This window comes from Pipra filicauda, unplaced genomic scaffold (assembly GCF_003945595.2).
Source record: "Pipra filicauda isolate LSUMZ 115617 unplaced genomic scaffold, ASM394559v2 scaffold24_size8852520_pilon, whole genome shotgun sequence".
Lineage (NCBI taxonomy): Eukaryota > Metazoa > Chordata > Aves > Passeriformes > Pipridae > Pipra > Pipra filicauda.
In genome coordinates, this window is record NW_024104365.1 from 3149855 (window position 1) to 3167076 (window position 17222).

General features: G+C 40.7%; 1 protein-coding gene across 2 annotated transcripts in view; it reads left to right on the forward strand.

Annotated features, from left to right (window-relative positions):
• Positions 1 to 17222, forward strand: part of GPC6 (glypican 6) — a 769083-nt gene that overhangs the window by 730948 nt on the left and 20913 nt on the right. For both annotated transcript variants that reach the window (XM_039381996.1, XM_027724667.2), the window contains one exon: positions 14938 to 15074. In XM_039381996.1, coding sequence (XP_039237930.1) covers positions 14938 to 15074 — 137 coding nt within the window. The remainder of the gene's footprint in view (positions 1 to 14937; positions 15075 to 17222) is intronic.

The following is a 17222-nucleotide window of genomic DNA, read 5'->3' on the forward strand; positions in this document are numbered from 1 at the left end:
GAAAAGAGACACTTAGAAAATGTATTTTGTGCACTAAGGTTTGTGTTGCTCCTAGAACAGTTAACAACTAGGATTTTCAGTGCCTGTATCTTCAAGCCATGTTCAAGGGCACCTTGATTTAGCTGTAATCAGTGCCCCAGTGTATAGTCATAGGGTTATTTCTGTTCTTTGGGGAGAAAATCAGGCTGCCAAAGCACATGTCCTTCATGGCAGAATATCTGTCTAGAGAGAGGAAAGCAGATGTACGTATAAGGCTAAAAATCCCAAATATAGCTTCTAATAGGTGTGATAATTATTTTCAGGAAAAAGTCATAAGATGCAGTTTAAATCCACGGGGCACATTGTTCCAATGAATGTGCAGTGTATTTATTAGGGTACTCAAAGGATTTACATCTGCTCCAAAGTAGTACATCTGCTCTATGACTACAGGCAACTTTAGTTTCTAGGGAAAGTTTCTTGAAACTATTTTTAATGTACTTTAACCTCTTGCATGCTGAGTTGACATATCTACAAGTGACTTGCCTCACATAGCCTTCACCGTCAAAGGCTAGATGGCATCCAGCTGCTCTGGATGCTCAGGCTGATGTAACACCTCTGGCTTGAGTACCAGCTCCAGACTGTCAAGACTCAACTACACACCAACCAAAACCTTTGTAATTCCTAGTTTCTGGTAAAGGAAACACGGGTATAAAGACTGAATGGGAGTCATAGGTCTCCAATAGTACCTGATTTAGATGAGTGGGGGTTGAAGAACACATCATGGCATGCAGCAGCAGAGTGTAGGATTATATGTTTATATATACATATAGAATGACTGAAAAATCAATATGCTTGAAAGAATAACCCAAAAAAAGACCATGTCTGCTTTGCACAGCCCTACATGCTTTGACCCAAAAAATCTCCTGCCCTATAGCTGTCCTCTTGCTGGCAGGCTCTAGCTTGAGGGTGCTAAGGAAGAGTTTCTTAAATCCCCTCCCATCTCTGCGTGCCTGCATGAGTTCACTCATGTTCCCCCTCAAGTGTTTGCAGACCAAAACTGGAGTTACCGTAACCCTGGGAGATGGTTAGCAAGCTGGACCACAAACTCATTATACCCCAACCATGCAGGACAGACAGAGCCAACTCTCAGACAGCTGAAGAGACAAATTCTGTTCTGCACAAAGGAAGAAGAAAAAGGAAGAGAGATAAAATAGGAAAAAAAAATAAAATAACCCAATGAAATGAGAAGTAATGAATTTTTCATTGTATTCCATGGCAAGTTATTACCACTGTGACCAAAAATATTTGAACTTTCTCACCCCTTCCCATAGCTGCTGAATTCATCTGACCAATGCTGCATGACTGTTCCTCCTCATATGTGCCCATTTCTGTCTGAAGTTGTGAACTAGAGAGAATGTAATTACTTGCTTGATATTTAGGGCAGGCTAGTCAACAACTGTTTGCTCTGCTGGCAAATGACCAGTAGGTCAGGCCACTGCTTAGAAATATCACAGGAGGATGTTGCCATTCAGAGTGCTGACTCAGGGAGAGGAGAAATGCCAAATGAATGAGCAATCATCACGGTGTTTTGCTTAGGATGGAAAACTCAATTAGGATTCTGTAATTCTCTTGCTTCGTGTTCTTCCTTGTGGCAATCTTTTCTGCACAGCAGCAAGATGTTAACAGTGCAGAATAAAAGGCATGCTAATAAGTATAATTTCCCTTTTTTTCCCCTTGAAAACTGTATTTGCTTCATGTTCTTTATTCCATTGTACATAACAATTAAATAAAGAAAAAATGGTGCTGGGCTGTTTCTTTCCACAGGGTTTTTAATTTTTTTAAGCCACTGCTCTCTGAGCATTTGTACATTTGAGAGCAATTGTACATTTACTCCCTTTCTTCCACAAGCACCCAGTGCCCTCTAGGAATTGCTGTTCTTGTATGCAGAGATGTAAGAACAGTGGATAACAACAGAACAGTCTGTCTGAAAATCATTCTCATCTGTTTTTTTCTTTTTTATCCCAAGTGTTATCTTATTAATTATAAAATATTTTTGTTGCTCTATTATTTTTTCCTACTTTTTTTTTTTTTTAATTCCCTGTGTCTCCTGTTATTGGCTTTGATGGACAGATGAAGTGTGACAGCCTGAGACATGTATGACAGAATATGACTTTGGTCTGCATAAATTACTGTCAGGGAATTTTCAGGGAAGTACTGAAGTAAATTTGTAGCGACTCAAAAATGTGTTATAAATTATAGCATAATCTCCACTGCTGAACAATTTTATGGTTAAAGCAATTAAGTGAGTTTATACTTTCAGTGAGTCCTTATAATTTTTCCTTATAGTTTAACTTCTCAAACTGCTCTGAGCCCTTTAGAGGAAAATATTTTAGAAGGGGCATTTTCCCTCTGCCTTGCCAAAAACCATATTTCTTTTCGGTCAACAGTGTGTCTTTACTCTTGCAGGTAATTCAGAGATGGCAGGTTTTAGTCTTCCCTCACATACCCATATCAACTCCTACAGGGAGTAGCTAGGATCCTTCCACCTTATGCCACTACCTTCTGATCCTTTTCCACTCCATGTCACCAAATCTCAGGCTATTCACAAAACATTCTTGAAATACTCCAATTAAGAGGATAAGAAATGAAAGAGTTGGTGAAGCTCAGTATCCTTATGGGATACTCTTGAAATTATTCTTCAGGCAGTGGCCTATATTTTATGCATTCAGTATCAGTGGTAGCTTTGACTCAGTGAGGGTAATCTCTTCTGTCTGCTGAAAAGCTCCTGACTGGAAAATAGCTAAAATTGACAGAAAATATGAATGTTTCTATTATTATCTTTAGCTCCTTTGTGACACTACCCTTTGTGAAGTTGTATTTTTTCTTCCATTTTGAGTTTTTTGTACATGGTAAAGAACTCTGGATTTACTTTTTATAGACAAAATTGCAAATTTTCTAGATTTTTCACTCCATATCCCGTGAAACTACTTTTAAAATCTGCGGTCTTCACTCTTACGGTAAAACAAATCCAATTTTCCAGCTTTTGTGACTGTTACTAAATCCACCAAAACATGATTCAAAAGTTTCTAGATTTTGAAGGCAAATAAGTTACAGCATTTGTTACTATTATAATGTCACTAATTTTATGATAGACTCCTGAGCATGGGAACACAACTTGTAATCACCAAGTGCCTGGTGTGGCCTTGGATGAATCTTTGCTGAAAGGCATCAGCAGGCTAAGGTGGGGAAGGCACTTTGAAAAAGAGCCAAATAAATAACTGGTGTGCAGCTGCCTCAGTCGGGAGAGTGCTGGCAAGGGGATGGGTTGTTTTTAAGCTACCTGTGTGCAAGGAGCAAGCATCGATCTTCTGTCCAGCTACTGGCTTCCATCAAGAGGGGTAACCGGCAGGATGCTGCCTGCCAGCTACAGGCAGCTCTGCAGCAGGTTATACCTGTTAGTGCTCAGAGTTGACAATAGCAGGCAAGGACTGCCTGGGCATTGAGGAAAGAATGAGACAGGAATATTTTACTGTTCTTTGTGAAGTGGCTCATTAGCTATCCATTGCAAATTGATTACTTTGAGTCCTGTAGCTTTGCTTTCACCATCCACCCTGCCCTCACAGCCTACAGCAGAAGATGCAAAGCACCTTCTTCCTGAATCCCATTTGGGTCTCAAATATCCCAATGACAGCATCCTCATCCCTGAAGAGCCATGCAGCCTGAGCTCCCTTTGCAGCCTCTGTGATGCAGGGACCTCTTGCATTAGCACTAAAGGGAAGGGGAAGGGGCAAGGACAGCAAGATGACTGGTACCTGTTGCAAAAAAAAAAAACCCAACCCACAAAATCAACTTTACATACACAGCTGCCTGACTCGGGCCTTTTCTCTTGCCTTGGCAGCATCCAGAAAGTTGTGTGTCCCCCTCAGCAACATGGTGACATAGAGTTCCCAGATGCCAGCAGCATGCTTGTGGTGGCAGGGAGATGGATGGCAAGCTACAAAGCCTGCCCAAGAGCCATAATAAATACTTGAGCAGTAATACCAAGTCTAGTTGCATGCTGTGTTTACCTGCTTGATTTAAATACAGCATGACCTGTGCTATATTGTCACTACTGTTAGGTAGACATATCTTTGGAGAAGTGGGGAGGCTTATTACCTAAAGCAGTATCCAAGAAGGGAAAATGGGCTTTTCATTGTGAAGAAGATGCTAGAAATGTAGGGGTAATACTTTGCTTACCCAGTGACAGTCTGGTTTCAAGTAATTTTCTTTGTGTATGGTTATTCAGATATATGGGGTATTCCTTTCTGCTCTCCCTTTTTCTATTTGGAATAAAAACTCTTTGGGACAGACACCTTCTCATTCAGATTCACACAGTATGCCTGAAGTGCTGGCAACTGTGCTCGTTCTTATCCATCAGTGTTTGCTCTTTAAATTGTCCAGATTAGATTCCACAAATGGTTTTGCAGAGTGTATTGAATTTGTGGCAGAGGTGAGCTGTGCACCTTGAATTCATACTGCTCACTGAGTCATGAGGCTCAGACTCAAGACTCCAGATATGTATATCTGCTAGCACTTTTAGCTTCAAAGTTGACCAAAAGCTAGAAGGTGTCCATTTCCTGATTCAGGATTAGATTGAGCACCAATCTTTCAAGAATGTTTAAATTCATGACTTTCCACCCAGTCACGGCAGAAAACAGGAAATTGATTAGTCTCATTAGATTTTTACTGCTTTAGGATAAAATCTTATGAGAACACCTCACTACTTTGCTGTACTTCAATCTGGACTTAAATTTCCTCTCTCTCTTAGGGTGATCCTTGAGCACCAGCAGTAGCTGGACCCATACACAACCTCTATGCATCCTGCCTGCATCTGTCTGAGTCTCTGGAAGCCCTTAGGAAGTTGTTCTGTGAGGATCCAATAACTAGGGTACTTTATCCGGAAAGGACAAGAGAATGCAACTTCACATCAGTTCACATCAGCTCCCCCTGTTCAGCAGGAAGGCAATGAAAACCATTAGTTTATTGACACAGCAGATTGACAGTACAAGGCGCTCTCTGACTCTGATTGTTTTCCTGATAAGCACTTTCTCTGCTGAGCCTAATGTCTTTTTATAAACCTTTCTGCGTCTGAAAACACTGTTGTTTTTATTCTAAATATTTGTGAGTTTCATTTTGGACTTAGATGTTTTAACTAATTATATTTACATATTATATAACACCAATTTATTGAATAGTCTCTCATTTTTGAAGCAACTCTGAAAGTGAAATTGTGCACCTTCTTGGAGAGTCTGGAAAGAAAATCTGGCCATGAAAAAAAAATACAGAACTCCATGTCACTACAATAAGCACATGCAATGCCACAAAGCTTCCACACTGACTTAATTCTTTCCCCACTGTATATATTCACCACTTGCAATAATGAAGATTTGTATATTTGGATTAAAATAATCCAGAAGGCAAATATCCAGGCCATTGAAACCAAGCTCTAGTTACAGTTAAGCAGAATGACCAGCAACCAGAGGTGCTAGGGGAGGGAATCTACCAGGCATTAATTCTGGATGGAATAAATCGTGATGTTAGATGAAGCAAGAGTTTGCGTGGTGCAGCTGCAAGTTTGGGGTGTTCCCATAAAACGTTATTCCAGGTTATGATGTGGAGATGCGCACTGTGCCAGCTCTAATGCCTTACTCTCTGCAGCCGCTCCGCCTCGGGCTCAGCCTGAGGGGCCTGGAGCTCTCCCTGGGATAAGAGGGTCTGTATTCCGCGGTGGGCAGAGGGCGATGAGCGCCGGGCCGGGCTGCCCAGCCCTCCCCGCTGCCCCGCGCCTCCCGTGCAGCCCCTTCCCCTCCCCTCCTCCCCGCTCCCATCCTCATCCCTTCCCAGTTCGGGGTGGAGCGGAGGCCGTTCCCTGCTGTCGGCCCTGGCAAACTGCACCCGGCGGGCACGGAAGGGCGCGGTACCTGCCCGCTCCCGGGGGAACCCAAGGAGGACGGTCCCCCAGCTGCCCATCCTCTGGGCGCGGGGGAGCGGGAGTGGCACCCCGGCGGCAAAACACGAGCTCTGAGGGAAGGAGGTTGGTGTTTGTTTCTCTCGTAGGAGCTCAAATGGAAAACAAGGGAACAACTTTCCAGTAACCTTAAAATTAGTGTTTAGTCATAGAATCGTAGACTCATAAATGGTTTGGGGTGAAAGGGACCTTAAAGACCATCTAATTCCTACCCACCCTGCTGTGGGCACGGACACCTTCCACTAGACCAGGTTGCTCAGAGCCCCATCCAACCTGACCTTGAATACTTGAATACTATGGTTGAGGCATCCGTATTTCGCTAGGCAACCTGACCCAGGGTCTCACCACCCTCACAGTGAAAAATTTCTTCCCAACATTTGATCTGTACCTACGACCTTTCAGTTTGAAGCCATTCTCCCTTGTCCTATGGGTCAAGAAAGGTACTGTAGTGTGATTACCTAAACAATTAATTGCTCTGCAGCATAAGAAAGCCAGTCATGGAAGAGCAGGTGCTTTTATACCTAAACTCTCTCAAAAACGAGGTTTGTTTGGCTCTGAAAAAATGCACAATGCAAAAGAATCCTGAACTCCAGGTGTGTTTTTTCACATTGTGTGGAAAATATCTCAAATATTTTATGATAGTGTACCGTAATTTCAAAAGCTTAAGCTGGATCCTTCATCAAAACTCTCACTTGCGTACTCTGACTTTACATATTTCTTTTCTTTCTGTACTTTTGGGCACCTTAACACAGCCTTTTCTCCATGGCTCCGTCTGCTCTGGATAAACAGCTGATTATGCCACCCATTGTTGAGGGAGAGGAAGGTCAGAAGCACAGAAATTGCTGCCAGGGTAGCCAACAACTTATTGCTGAACTTGAGTTATTTTGAGGCATTGAGAGTCCACTGAAAGCTTCTTCATTTTGGAAGGCAATGAAGCTATGTCAAGAAGTAACTACTAGAAGAAATGAAGTTAAATGTGAGGCTACTTGAAGTATGAAGTACAATTATCCTTCCTCTTTATGAAAGGACATATCCCAGCTCTTGATGTCCTTTGAAATCATACGCTTCTCACAGCTGTTCGGAGGCTTGAACTCCTTATTTGCTGTAACACATGCAGTTCCTTGTAAACCCTTGAGTTTTAAGAGAAGAAACAGCCACTCCACTAATAGTACCAGATGAACATTTCCAGGACAAATGAAAGTCTGCGTAAGCTCGAAATGCTCTATCAGTAATTGTTTACATTAGCTATTAACATTTTTGCTTGGAGAGATGAAGGACTGTTCAGAAAAATCAGTGCTTAAGAGCTTAGCCTTGCCACAGAAAAGCCTCTGGCATTTTATCTTTAAGATTCCAGCATATTTCTGTTGCTACTTTTATACTTATCTGCAATAAAAAGCTGATTCCTCTGAGTGCTTTGGATTTGCTTGAATCAGATTTATAGACCAGCTTTTTAGCACTGCTTCTAGGTATTTCAGGGAAGGGGAAAGTTGCTTCAGGTCCTACAGATTTCCAATTCAAGGCACTGATGTTTTCAGTAGCTTCTACTTTCCAAAAGCAATGTTTTTATTTACTGGTCATCCAAGTCTGGAGGGTAAATGGACACTTTTATGGAAAGGAGTGGAGTTTTAGGTGACATTTGACAGACTCCTGCCCTTCCTTTCTCCCCAGCCAAAATAAATGTTGAATGTGGGAAGGGTTTAGTGTCAGGATCTACCTGCCTGTAAGCAATAATGTCAGTGTTTTTATTAAAAAAGTAGACTCCATTTGATAATATGAGGCAACTTTATGCTCTCTGCAAAGCTATGGAGGCTGCTGAAGGTAAGATCTCCAGGTGAGAGTTTAGACACGGAAAGATAGCAATGCCAAAGTCACATGCTTGTTTAACTTGTATAATTTCTGACCACAAGGCTGTCAGCTCTGAACAGTGGCTGTCTAGCCCCTTACAGGGGCACTTGCCGCTGGAGCCAGCAAACATGTGGCATGGCACAAGCATTTGCAGGCCACAGATGACAAGACTTTTACAAGCACATGTCAGCATTCATGCAGACCTGTAAATTATTTTCCTTACAAAACAATCAATAGGCAATCTGGATTGTTTTAAAATACCTGTTTCGGCTCAAAGCTGAATGAAACAAAATTCAGCTAGGTCATCCAAGACAGCACACTGGATGGTCACATATAAATCACAAACTATAGGAGACTTGCCCAGGTTGCTCCAGGCATCCTGAGTGGTGCTAGAAACTCACTAGAAGTGAATCAGTGCCAGGTTGCTATGGACTATGCTGTGACTTAGATACATAAGTGTAGGACTATTAGTATGGGAGCTCTAGCTCTCTGAAGCTCTCTGAAGTTACATATCAGTTAGTCTGAGTATTTGGTAGGGTTGATAGGTGTTCTTTATTGTTGTTAAAGGCCTTAACTTTTTCCCTGTCAAAGATGTGGACAGCTCTTAGAGACAATGACAGCAAAAAATCCCCTCATTTCACTTTAAAATACTCTGGTGAGAAAAGTCTTGCTTTGGAAAGTCACCTAGCTCATTTGTTTTATTTCACAAATTACCCGAGCGCCCATTTGTGCTTTATAACTGGGATTCAGTGTTAGTTCTTGATTAGAAGAGCTGTCATCTGTTTTTCTGTGCAGAAAGATGAATCATGAGCAGGCAGTTATTGGTAAAGCTCCGGACCATTTAAAGTCACAAAGTCAAATTAAAAAAGAAAAAAAAAGAGGCAGAAAACTGAAAAACATTTGTTGCACAAAAAGACCTGGGTGAAATTCTCAGAACTTCTACGCCCTGAGAAAGTATCAATAACCGTAAAATTTCACAGCCCCCTTTTTAGAACCACAGCCTTAATGTTTTGTAGGGAAAATAAACCTTTGGTTAACCTTGGCACTGGCAGACTTCATTAAAATAACAGCCTGTCACTTTCAAGTTTAAAATAACAGGGTTGTCAGTTTTATATTCAGCGGAACAATCTACGGTCTTATTCTCTGGGAAACACAGCGGGTGTGCAGGCGGGGGGACTGGCAGCAGCAAAAAGACTGAGCAACACTGCCATCTCGAGGGCCCCCCAAAATCCAGGGTGCTCCCTGGCAGCTGGGGCGATGCGATGCTCAAATCCTGCTTAATCCATGTGACATGCGCTTCACTTTTTAAAAAGGCTGAAAATAATACACCATCAAGTGCGAGGTGGTTCAGCAACTGCTTGGCATTTAAATTTATTTTGTGAGAAAGTATGGAAATACATAATGTATGAAAAAGTAATCTCCACACAGAGCAAATAAAGTTCTGCTTCGCTTGTTTTCTAATCGAAGCAGGTCACCCTCTCCGAGGTACCTAATGTGCATTGAAATTTTGGGCATCTAATGAGCCGTTCTAAACAAAAATATGTGCCTAAGCTCCCTACATCTAATCAGTGGAGAAATGAAGGTGCCTTTAAAAAAACCTCAGAGAGATCCTCTTTAGTTAAATAGCAGGGTGAGATAGAGGAAGCCCAGTTCAGCTGCTTATTCATAAGTGCCTAGTACCTCAGAGACACCTATATGAAGATGGCAGATATAACAAAGGACATACAGGAGACCCATCTTTCTCAAGGGACAGCCCCTAAAACTTACAGGTCCAAGTTAATTGCTTTGCGTTAAGCTCATTTTGCAAGTAATACTGTGTGTCAATTAAAATACCCAGCCATCCTGTACTTAGCTGCTTGTGACATATGATTCTTACCCTGACTGTGATGCACACGTGTAGCAGATACCTAAACATAACAGTTAGAAACAGCATATATATGTTCTTACTGACCTAGTCCTTCTAAACAAATTGTTGGCCATTAGTCTTAGAATGCTTTCAGATTAAATCTCTAATGGACATAAATCGATGTATGAAAGTCCAGTGCAGTTTTCTGCTGGTACGGCAGAACGTAAATCAGATGGTGATGATCTGTTTGTTCTTCCTACCTGGCCACATCCACAATGAAGGGCATGCTCTTTACAAGCCCACATGTGGCTCAGGTGGTCAAGCACCCTATCCATAAATCTGTTATCCAGCTGTCCACAATTGTCCAAGGGCTACATCATTTTTAATAAGGACTGCAAGGGTGCTGGGTGCATGGCTGGGTGTCTTAGACAGTTCCAGGGGAAAGCAAGGAGCAGGCAGTAGAAAACTGTCTAGTTTTTCACCTGGAAATAATGTAGAATAAAGAAGTGTCATTAGTTAAATGCTGCTTGTGAATTAAAGGGCAAAGGAGTAAGTGACTAAAGAAACTACACAGATGTGAACATGGTTTATGATGGCTGCTTTCACGTCTGTTCTCTGAGACAAAATGCCAGGTTGCTTTCTACTCGCTGTCTGTAGCTGTTCTGTCAGCGTGACACACTGGTAGGATACATTTTACGTACAGACCCTGAAGTCCCTGGCATTACTTTGTCACAAACATCCACTTGAAACATCTTCCAAGTGTCTATGCCGCCAGATAACCAACCCATGGCACGGCAACCAGAACGGCACCCTGACACACCAGAGAAACAGCGTCCAGTGAACAACCAGAAACGTCTGTACATTTTTCCAGGTCATAAAGGCTTAACTCTCACTGGGGCTTTGAATCAAGTTGTTTCTGAGCATCCACAGGCAGAAGGTATTGACAGAAAGGCAAGATGAATATTCTGCTTGCATTTCAATAAGGAAATCTTTCCAAATTGCAGACTAAACAAGAAAAAAAATACAATGCAAAAACACCAGGAAGAAGAAAAGGATGTTAATGAGCACCATTTCTTCTTAACAAAAAGAAGATTCCAGAGTATTTGATTTCATTTATTTCATTGAACCTGTGTCAGGTTTGGATGCATTTCACCATCTTTGAACACTATTTTAGCAACCTCTGATATTCCTCTATCTGTGAGAGTAGAGATTATATTGGTGGAGATGACAAATCTGGAAGGAATAAGACATGGACTTGCCAGAGGAGGACTTTTAGTCATCTCACTTTTAGTCTTGCATGGTATTTCCAATGCTTTTTTGAATTCTTCTTGTAAGTCTTTCTATTTACCCAGATGCCCTGACATAAACCAAACAATGCTAAGGTCTGATTCCTACTAAAGTGACAGGCTTGCTTTTTAGGTCGCTTCATTACTTTGGAGTGCAAAGTGAGTAAAGAAGACAGAAACATTGGTCAGCTTTATTTACCTTATAACTGAGCCCATGCTGGTAGGACAGGAACTGAACTCATGGATGCCCTTCCAAGTTCTGCTGAGGAATTGCGTGACCTACGTGACTGATTTGGTTGCCTAAGAAGTCAGTGGCAGAAAAAAGAAATCAACTGTATTTCTCAGTTTAGGGCATGTAACTATACCATTCCTGTAACTCTGGATATAAATTTCTCTTTATGAATGATGCAAACATTTAACTTTTTTCACTTACATGGTAATGCCTTATTTCTGTTAGCAATTATAGATCAAGGTGAGACTATTTTAATATCCATTTCTATATATCTCTAAATAAATTAAAGATGTAACTCTTTGCTTGGCTCTTACTATATCTTTTTTCTTATTTTTCTTGATCCAAAACAAGTTTCATACCTTCAGAGTAGCTGAAAAAAAAAGATATTTCAATATAATATCAGGGTTATGTCAAGAAGATAACAAGGGAAAGTTAGGCTATCTACAGCCAAAGAGATCCAGCTGTCTTAATCCCTATAAATCTCTGCTAGAGAAAGTAGAAAGAAAATATGTAAAATATCAAAATTACATATGTCTCATGTTTAATGTTTCCACAGATGTCTAACCAAGCTTGAAAGTTAACGTTTAATTCAAAGAATAGGAAATACCAAGGAATCATTTACAAGGCCACAGGTCACCAGGGGAATACAGTAGTCTGAATTCGTAAATCACAAGCAAGCAATGTTAACGGAATCCTTAGTGGTTTTTATCTCATTTCCAAGGGTCTGTACATCTGTTACATATTTTTTTAAGTGCTAGTGGTAATCATAACAGTGTACAGAGGAACATATGTAACCATGGGGACTAATAAGAAAATTTCTGTGGTCATGGTTGACAAGATCCTGGAACTGAAACCTCCGAAAACCACAGGCAAAAGTTTTACATGTCATGGCAGGCATTACATCACCTAATTCTATTCTGCATTTAAAGTTAAATTAAAAGTATTCCAAAGTCATTGCCTTCCTGAACATTCGTCATACAGAAGAGAACGTGGCCATCAGGTTACTCCCTGAAAGAGGAGATGAATCAATCAGTGTTCAGAATCCCGTTTTCAAAGCCATCAGTCACCATATTGCACTTCCAGAAAGTTTCAGGATGAGGTTCAAGAAACCACTTAGGTAGATGTTTAAAGTCCACTGCCAAAAGCTGAGGGTTGACAGAGGTTCGGTCAGACAGCAGGAAAGGGCAAGACTTCGAGGGCTGAGTCCACACAAGTTGTTTAAAGCTCCATGGTGAAATAATGCAATAGGGGAGGTGGGCAGTGGGGGATAGCTGTGAAGGGAAATATCTGAAGGTGATAAAAAACTGTCAAAATGCACCTGAATTGAAGGCATGTAGAGAGGCTGCAAATGAGAACCTTTCCCTAAGCTGTAGTCATTTTTACTATTGATGCTTTTTGTGAGTCATGCAAATATCTCATTTACCCGAGGCACTGAGAATGACACCTCAGGAGGATGTCTCTGAGATTTAATTAGTTGTCATTTACCAACAATCCTGAGTAAAGACCATATTATTTTATCAGGTGTACTTCTGTAACACAAATGAAAAAAATACTGTTAGGAAATTTAACAACATAGCGTATGCAAACCTCATTTAATATCTTTGAAAGTAATTGGGGAATGGGAGCCCTCATTTTGATTTTGAGGCAATATCTGGAAAGCATGTGCAGCATGTGAGCTGTGAGAATCTCTCTCCATTCTTTTGCTGGCTTCTAGGAAAATGAAAGGTTTGTACTCCAAATTGCAGTCCTTAGAAGGACCGGGGGGGAAAATAACTTTCCGATAGGTGTTGAATAACTTGTAGTTCAAAACAGAAGTTTGCAAGTCCTATAGCACCAGTTTTAATTTGATTATGGCCAAAATCTGAATGTAACTCTAAAACATCTGAGTTTTCAATAGTTTAGAGTAACTTTCAGCAAGCTCTGAAAGCTAATTATTCACCACCAATATCAATCAGATTGCTTGTGTAAATAGTTCTCTAGGCACAAGCAATAAAAAAGAAAATCTATCCCTTTGACTCTCACAGTCATCAAGCTCACATGAATGGACCCTACTCCCTATAAACTCTCCTCCATGTGTTTTCTATAGGATTTCTTTATCCACACTGTATCTTAGCAGAAATTTACACACTGTCAACAATGGACAGTTTCACTGAGTTGCTTGTGCTGGTTAGTTGTCCCAGTCCCAACTGGGCGGTTTTTACCCTCAGCATGGGCAGAAGAGGAAGAAGAGGGGCTGCTATCTGCCCAAAAACCCTGGTCCCATGGACCAAAGACATCAGACATGACAGGCATCCTGAGACCATCTCCACTTTCTGCCAAAGGCTTGCCCACAGCCTGTAAACTGGAACTTAATTTTTGGCTTGACAGGGCTCCCCACTGAGACTTTAAAGGCTTGCAAATGCTTCTAGTATCTCATATGAAAACAAAAGAACTGGAGCTTGGTGAGGGGTGTGGAGGAGATTTATCAGGTGTCTATCACGGCAAGAAACACTGTCAACAACCCATACAGCCAAATACTGTCCTACTTATTTTTTATAGATGAAAATTCAGACTGTGCTTCTGAAATAACATCCTCAGCTGTTTCTATCTCTTGGCTTATAAAGTGACATTCCACAGAGTTTAAGCATGGCAAAGCAGCATGGGCCATTTGCTTGGAGAGCTATCATGTCCTGAGAACAAAAGATAAAAAAGATAAATAGCCAAGTACAATATTGTACCTCAACAACCTAAAAGACAATCTCAAAACTGAATGGAAGAATGGAGATATTTTATTTCTTGGTTTTTTAAAGAACAAAGCTTAGCGATTTCCTTTAAAAGCTATTCAACAAGCTCCCCTAAAGCCTATAACAATTTAATGTGAAATGCATGTTTCCATAAGAACAACAGTGGTAGCATTCATCCTTTGTAGTCTGTCCTTTGTTGTTTTTTCTATCTATTCTTGTAGATTTTTCCACTCTAGTATACCAAACACAAAACAAGGACTGATAAAATTTTAGTCAGAGCATTTATTTTTTAAGTTGATGCTGGAAATTCAGTTTGTTCCTGCTTGTTGCCTGAATAATGCCAAATTAAATTATTGTTCAAGGAATTTATAAGGCAAAGAAACTGTTTAGATATTGTCCTAACATTCCTTGCATGCGGATTCTGTATCCAGCAACGGATATTTATCTACACCTAACAGTAAAGAAGGATATACTCTCTGCATGAATGTATATATACAGGTTTCTCACTGTTGCTGAGATCTAAATGTACTGCAATGTATTCAGACTGCGTATCTTAAATCAGTTCAACATCAGCTCAGCACTGCACCATTTTTTTTAGAACCCATGCATGGAACTCTCTATATAATATTTTTCTAAGATGTGACCAAGTTGATGGGTGAGACATTTTGTCTGATGTACACTGTTTAACTGAATTCACATTCAGCAAACTGTGAGGCATATTAATTCTTGAAAATATGTATATTTAGAAAACCTTAGACAAATGGAGACTAGGAAGAGCAAGATGCAACTTGTTTTTATTAATGTCTTGCCTGTGGAAAAAGGTGACTTTGATTGTTTGTACGTTCTGAACTCAAATGCTGAGTGTCTTGCTTTTAAATACAGGGAATTAAGTTTTAGCACCTTTAGCCCTTTTAACCTTCACCATCATCACCATTACAAACCTAAACAATGTATTGTTTAACATGGTTAAGGTGGCTGATGTTTTTAATCTGTTTTCCCTCTCGTTGTGTTTTAATCAGGTAACAGATATTAAAGAAAAGCTAAAGCTCTCTAAAAAGTTCTGGTCAACATTACCCTACACAATCTGCAAGGATGAGCGAGTGACAGCCGGTCCGTCAGTCGAGGAGGACTGCTGGAATGGCCACACCAAGGCAAGGTGAGGTGGACCCCTCTCCACCACACTTGGTCCAAATCCCCATCTGGCCTGAAGCAATCATGAAGCTGGGGGTATTTCAGAAAACTGTTTATGAGAGTGAAACAGAAATGAGTAGAACGAGTAATTGTCCACACACAGCTTGTAGCCAAGATTACTTATTTTCAAAGTGACATTAAAGCCGTAGTGTGAGTCAGGGTAAATGTGCACAGTTTGTCAGCATGTGAACACAGAAAATGTGCATTGGTTTGGCTCCAGAAGGATAATTTATACTGAGATTTCAAAGAGCTCTTTAGGTCCATTTAGCATCCCTGTGTTGGGACTGACAGCTTGTGAAGCAATTGCACTCTCGGGATGTCATATTGGAATGAAATAGAAATTGGAATTTTGGCTCCATTTCCTACTGGCTAGCAAAGCTTAGGGATATTTACTGGAGGAAAAAAAGCCTGAAAAACAGCAACCAGAGAATAAATGTAGCACTCCTACTTATCTTGTGTTGAAGATTTGACCTTATATTACTTCATCAGAGATAACTGTAGTCATCTGCCCTTGTTTGTGATGAGTTTTCTGTGAGTTAGAATTTTGAAGTTTGCTTGGCCCTGGCTGCAGCAGACCTGGAGCCAGCAGATGATCAGGTGTCTCCAAAGGTCCCAGTGTAGATTCATCACCTAACAGTGGAGAGGATCTGATTATCCTTGCTGAGAGAGAAAGGAATTGGTTCAGGGACCACACTGGGGACAGTCTGCTTTCAGGTCTGCAGCAGTAGCCTGTGCTTTTGGGTAGACGCGAGGAGTGGAGAGGTTTGAGTGTCTGGTGACAGCTGAATCTGGAGAGCAGTGATACCTTTTTGGCACTCAGGGACTGGAATCTTATTTTCCTTTTCCTGACAATACATATGAAGAAATAATATAAAAATGAGATAATAAGAAAAAACAAAAAAAAAAAAAAAAAAAAAAAAAAAAAAAAAAGAGAAAAAATGAGACCAACACATAAAATATAAAAACTCAGTGAAAATAAAACAACATAGGAAAAAAACTTACAAACCTGCTCAATGTCATTTTACATGGATGGACGGATGGATGGGTGGACAGATACTCAGATAGATTGCACCCACCCCATCGTCTCACCATCTAATCATTTTGATAAGGAGCACAGTTTACAGGGGGAGGTTTCACACTGAATGCATACCATTCTTTCCTAGTCTTACTATGTAACATTTAAAAAAATTCATTTTACAGACAAGAGAAGAGGGCTGTTTGGGATGCTGCTAGCCTCTTGAATCCACCTTAGGATGCATGTGAACAAATCTGCCCAAAAGCACAAGTCATTACTTAGTTCCTAAGTCCCAGATCTAGGGAGAGCCCCTGGGGATTCGGAGAAACACAACTAGGAGGAGTGTCTGGCTATTACAGGACTCATCACAAAGGAACAGTGTGAAAAGACAAATAAAAATGTGGATTTTGTCTTTCTTTATGTTATCTCTTCTTGTTAGTGAGCTTTGAAAGCCATGAGCCCAGGCTTGTGCACTGCAGTAGTTAAGCAGAGTTTCCAGGCATCCGAGCTGGATGCCGTTAGTCACATCAGGATGCATGTATCAATAAAAGATATATGCTACTCTTTCTACAAAAGAGCAGTCAAACCCACTAATATCTCTCTATCCCTGCTAGTTTCCATGACCAGTACTAGTGTTTGTACCACATCTAGCCAAAACTTTTCAGCTCTCTTCTGCTTCTGCACTGAAGTCTCTCACACAGCTTCCACATTTGTTGAGAGTTATGGAGGTGCATTTTACGCATGCAGGTTTTCAGCCTTCTTTTGCAGTATTTATCTTATGAGAAGCCTTATTTTCATGATTTCTGCCGAGATTAATGTTCTGGAGCCATTGAGAAGAGCTACCCTCTGTCAATAATGTGCCTTGATAAGTGAACTCAGACATTTCATTGGATGTAGAATCACAGCTTCAAATCACCTGAAAATATGATTTCAGCACATCCAGCCACTGCTCCTATGCCCAGTTTCCGTTTAATATCCATTCACAATGGAAATGTATAGTCACAGGCTTAGTAACAGAATTCGATAAATGCTTCAGGTGAAGGCAATAGTGATGAATCAGAGAAATGCCACAGAATGCCATGGCCTGTATATGAAATA